The sequence below is a fragment of the Opisthorchis viverrini genome, assembly GCF_000715545.1.
Source record: "Opisthorchis viverrini unplaced genomic scaffold opera_v5_142, whole genome shotgun sequence".
Taxonomy (NCBI): Eukaryota; Metazoa; Platyhelminthes; class Trematoda; order Opisthorchiida; family Opisthorchiidae; genus Opisthorchis; species Opisthorchis viverrini.
Genome location: NW_008751797.1, coordinates 155446 through 160985, shown reverse-complemented (window position 1 = coordinate 160985; position 5540 = coordinate 155446). Strand labels below are relative to the sequence as shown.

Here is a 5540-nt window from a genome sequence, read left to right as displayed (position 1 = left end):
GTAGTATTGCAAAAGCTACAACCAGCAATTGTCGAAATGTTCAACTACGGTGGCAACAACTGCGTCCCAAGAGACGAAAGGCCCGTGTAAATTGGAAACTCAGGGGTCAAAACGCCCTGCAAATGAGGGGCAGTTCTTGGGGTCACCAGGGCAGGACGTAGATATTTATGGCGAAGGTGCCCCTGCTAAGCCTCGGACACAAACCAGGCCTCAATATGTCGTCTATATAACCAGATAGAGCATAGCTAACTGCCATTCCTACTGTATTTGTTCATCAATAACGAAAGGCACTTCGTTGGTCAGGTGTTGAATAAAGCTCCACAGGGCACAGACATCAATGTTTTCAGACATTTGATTCCATCTATTTCTGGGCCAGAAACCTGGATTCTTAATACAAATGCAAAAATTTTGCCCTACGGACTTCACAGAAATGCTTGATCAATTAAAACTTGGAACAGCTTCATTATAGTGGTTTAAATGCGTATTGCCCAGAAGATTAACGCGATCAACGCGGCGTTCCTTTCCCCACAAAACCAACGAGAGGTCAGATGGATCAAAATCTCTCTAATATGATTCATCTACCGGAAAGGAACCCCCAGAACTCTCCCGAAAAATTGACTACGAGAGATTCGGAGGATGAGCGGGTATTTCGTTAAGCATGGCGCCACTATAATTCAGTAATCCACCATACATCACATACGAAAATAAGACCATGTCCGGGAAAGCAGAAGAGTACCATTTGAGTACTTGAGACATCACCAAGAAAATCAACCGACCATCTTCTTCTTGAGAGACAGAAAAAGGGAACCCATGGGTGACTCAGTAGCGGTATCTGAATCTTACAAGGAAAATTACACAGGCCTGTATTCTGTGCAAATGGTATCACGTTCAATGTGGTCAAGATGTAACAACGATCGGCTAACGGTCCAATTTGTCTCTGCAGAAGAGGACGGTCGAAAAGTTTTGCACCGGACTAACCCCTTTAGTGCGTTGGGGCCATACGAGGTTTATTCAGGGATCCTAAAAGAAATGCCGCTCACACGTGCAGAGCATTCCAACCTGATGCCTCTATATTCGTCCAATCAACGTAGATTTCCCTCTAGTTGGAGGGAAATTATTGTCAGTCCCAGAAGATACAGGCCTATTAGCATCACTAGCGTACAGAGAAAGGCGATGAAACGGATTCCTAAACGGGAAATCTTAAATCATTTCACTATCAATAGCTTGATATCCCAGTGTAACACCGATCCCCTCAAAACCGCTCCTGCTAGAATTTATGGACGGCCTAACCCAATCTAAGGACGGAGGACCCACCGTATGCCATGTTCTCCAACTTCTCAGAAGCATTCAACTGAGCCCTGCAGCTGAAAGCTTGAGCCTTACGGAATTTGAGGGGAAATTCTACCTCAGATCGAGGCTCCATGTAAGATAGAATGTTCAGCGTTGACGTTGACTCGACCAACTCTTCAGAGCATTACTGAATCGTTTTTAGGTTAGACCTTTGAGGTGAATGGAATTCGCTTGGCGACAAGAAATAACCCTACCCAATAAGCTTTGGCGAATGCCCTGATCCTGCATATTAGTCAGTAAGTGGCCGGATCCTCCTGTTGAATCATCTTGTGCGTTAATGGTGTAGGCTTGTTTGCGCTTCCCGCTTACGTGCTGTTGTCACAGATGCACGAGCTACCGGGATGCCAGTGATACAAGGAGCCGAACAATTGTGTGCCACCATTATCTATGTCTAGTGTGCTAATTCGAAATAAATGGAACTTGCAAAGACTATGGAACTGGGAGTGTTGTTTGTTCGCTTAAAAATCATTCAAGGTCCCTTGGAGGACGCTTTCGTTTCTGAGGCTGTTTCCTCGGGTCTGCCGTGGGCGGATTCAAGGTACGCTTATCTGTGACGGTTATAGAATCAGCCCTTACACATCCAATGAGTTAAATAAGCTGCTTTCGCATTTTTCCATGAGAATGTCGATAAAAACGTGTGGAAAGGTTGTGGGGCTACGCTTGCAACCCGAGCGTGCAACGTGCGCAGATACTTGTTGAGCGAAATGAATTTGGAACTTGAATACCGAGACTCACCTGGATATAGAATTTTTTTTACCTTGAAGCTATCAGCGGAATTCCCCATGGACGGTCAACTGTTAGGCCTCGAGCTCACGGTGGTCTACGGCTTTCGTCGAGACGCATAGGTTCTCACCTGTGTTCCATAATATCTGGGAACCTATCGATGTCACCCATTCTCTGCCATAAGAACTCGATGCAGGATGGCTCAAGAACAAGTTTCACTCGTCCCGCATTAACCCATGAAATTTAATGGTGCCCGTGGAAGAAGGCCTTGATGGATAGGGTTTCTGTCTCTACGAGACAGACACTAGCTGTGGAACACCTGCTAGACGAAGAGGATCTGTGAATTGTGCGAGGTGGATGAATGAATTCAATTTGCGGAAGGGGTTTAAACAAAGCGTACTATTCCCATTTAATCCAGGTGCAGTGGCAACCGCACCTGGTCTTCACCTACATCAACTGCGGACTCAGCAAAGTAGAGGATTTACCGTCATTAATAAACGAAATGGGCCAAATCGCGGATTACAATTCGGAACAGTTGTCTCTGGCTCATCCATGCAGATCCCAGGCTGAATGGCGAAATATGCCGAACACAAGCCCAGCTGTGTTGCGTCTGAACTAACCTAGATCCTGCTCGAATTTGACGAACAGAAAGTTTTCAACCTGATGGTTTCCATTCGGGAATACTCTACTGCCTGACTTACATTTTTCTCCAGTTGTTGCTGCGATAAACTAATTTGTGAAAGACGACGTGTAAAGGAGGAATCATCAAGCCATTCTGTTAGAGTGAAGACAAGCATAACCCGACATCAGTGATCGTACTGATGTTGAATAGATGATCTAAGTGGATCCGATAGCATCACGTTAAAGTGAAGGTCCTAAAAGCATTGGAGCGCATGGTTCTGTAATTAGCCGGTCACGTGTTGCGAGTTTGTGGCTGGTGCGCAAAAGCTGTGCGAGGTCAGCTGGTCAGGTCATTCGTCAACCATTTGGGCGTCCGGCAGAGTGCACCACAACACTCCGGGCTTTTTAGGACAGTAGCTTCCTGCCATCTTTAACATACCAATGGGTGACTTGCGAGACCGCAGCTACATGGTTAAGATGGACAGATATGTTTAACGGAGAGTCCCCCGGGCCTATACTGCGCCCTACGCAGTTCAGTGCGTACGTCACCAGTCAATCTAGGGGGGTCGGAACAAAACATTGATTTTATCGCCTGTACCCATTCATCGGCGGAGGGAGGATTAGGTAGCTGCGCATTGCAAGCAGGAGCTGATAAATTGGTGCACTCACAAAATCATACGGAAATAGTTTTCAGTTGTGAGTTTGTAGGATTGATGAAGAAACGTGACTTATGGAGCTGCCGAAATATCTGTTGTAGTTTTGGATAGGTAATTGGGAGCAGCAGCACAGAACAGCGAAGAGATTGAGGACTCTTGAGCTGAACCCGCGTGATATTTCGAGGTTCTGGACTTACAGATGCATTGAAAATGTCCAATTTTTCTACAGGTTTTGCAAACTGATTCCTTAGCGGGACACCTATAACTAGGGTGCTTGGAGTTCCCACAAAAGTTGCATGTTTGTTGTTTATCGTCAGAATCTGTTGTTTCGGAATCAACAATAGACGAAGTTGTACACGGAACAAGTAACGGGTTGTCTGTATATGTATGATTGTGAGTGTGAGCAAGTTCGAGAGCTCGTGCGGCTTCGTGGGCTTTGTCAAGATCCAATTCATGCCGCGTTAACAGTTTCTCCCGAATGGTATTTGACTGCAGTCCGGTTATCAAAGCACCCCGAACTGCTTCGTTTGTATGTTCAACAGTAGATATTGCTTTGCATTCACAGTCTCTAGCAAGTGACTTCAGTTTTTGGACGAACTGGTCGACATCTTGACCAGCTTCTTGTTTTTATGTAGATAAAAGATGGCGTGCATACATGATATCTTTCGAGCAAAAGCAAGGTTATCGCAGAATCATAGTCGCCACATTCAACAACGAAGCCGTACACTGTATGATCAGTATGACTTGAGAGTTTCCAATTTATTTAGACCTTCAGGTTTGATTGAGGTAATATGAGCTTTGAAGCTACGGAACCAATGGGTCCATCATTGCACGCCATCTGATGAGTGAAGATCAGCATCAACAACCATGGGTCGCAGAACATGATCCGCTTCTTTATTAGACGATTAAAATGTTGCGAGAGTCGAGTAGTTCCAGGACGAGGTTAGAAGGAAGACAGAGTAGAAGGGCGTAATGTACGCTTTAATCGTCTTATAACTCAGTACATGAGCCGAAAATATAGAGTGAAAATTAAGAGTTAATGGTCCATGCAAACTTATGGTTTATATGGTCATGACAGTTAGTAGGTGATTATTTCAGTTTATTTTTCTGGGCGATGGTTAAGACACAGGACAGTGGCCATGGGATTGGCAGGTGAGTTTGATTGCACTGTATTGTACGATGGGTTGGGGGGGGGGAACGAAGTGGGAGGTCGGTGAGCGAAGAGCCGCAAGGGCATTTAATACTTCCCGGTTGCCCAGGCCGATAAGGGGGCTGATTTGACATACCCCACCTTTGACTCAAATGTCTGACCCGCAAGGCTGTTGCGCACTCGAATGATTGTGCCAGAAATAGAGAATGAGGATTGCCGAATGATTGGCTTTAATCTTCTAACAATTTCAGTACATCAGCTAAAACATTAGGAAACAATTAGTTTAATGAATAGCGAGTAAAAAGTTAAACACAACGTCAGTATATAACATTCTTCCCGCCGGAGGGATTATTATCAGGAGAATATAGATTAGGCTTCGCGGTTTCGAAGATTATACGGTCGAACACGTTGTTGGTCTGTGATGTACTGTAGAACATTCTCTGGAACTTCACCGGGTTGTTTTGGTGGTGCCGTTTCGCCTCCCAGAGGATCAAGCGAGTGTGATTGAGTCTCGTCTGGAGGAGCCACTACACTTTCGATTGATTCAGTTAAATCGACATGTGAGATATTTTGTACTTTGGGTGCCAGGTGTTTAAGAGAAACAGTTTCTTCCTCTCCGTTCGCGAAACGAACGCGGGCATACTACTGGTTGCAGTTAACAAGTTCCACCTCTTCTACTGACGAATCGTATTCGGAGGAACGTGTCATCCTTTTCACCAGAACGGGGCCTGGAGTCGATAGCCAAGTCGGAAGAGAGGTGCCGTACGTTGACTTCCGGTGGAAGTTAAAAAATCTCGTGTGGTGTTGTGTTAGTAGCGGTAGACAATAAGGAGCGAACGGAGTGCAAAGCATCTAGGAGCACACATTGCCACTCAGTAATGTCCCGTTGTTGGGTCAGAGTGATGGACCTCCAAAGGGTACCGTTAAGCCTTTCGACTTGTCCCTTACCGCGTGGATTGTATGGGGTAGTTCGACTGGTTGCCACACCCCTGTCGTGAAGGAACGTTTGTACTTCGCCTGACATGAAAGCTCCACCACGA

At 45.6% G+C, this 5540-nt stretch overlaps 1 protein-coding gene across 1 annotated transcript in view; it reads left to right on the top strand.

Annotated features, from left to right (window-relative positions):
• Positions 1–1782: 1782 nt before the first annotated feature.
• T265_14089 (hypothetical protein) overlaps positions 1783–5540 on the top strand; it is a gene marked incomplete at both ends in the record, with an annotated part of 31890 nt that continues 28132 nt past the window's right edge. The window contains one exon of the mRNA XM_009171984.1: positions 1783–1888. Within this exon, the coding sequence (XP_009170248.1) occupies positions 1785–1888 (104 nt within the window). The remainder of the gene's footprint in view (positions 1889–5540) is intronic.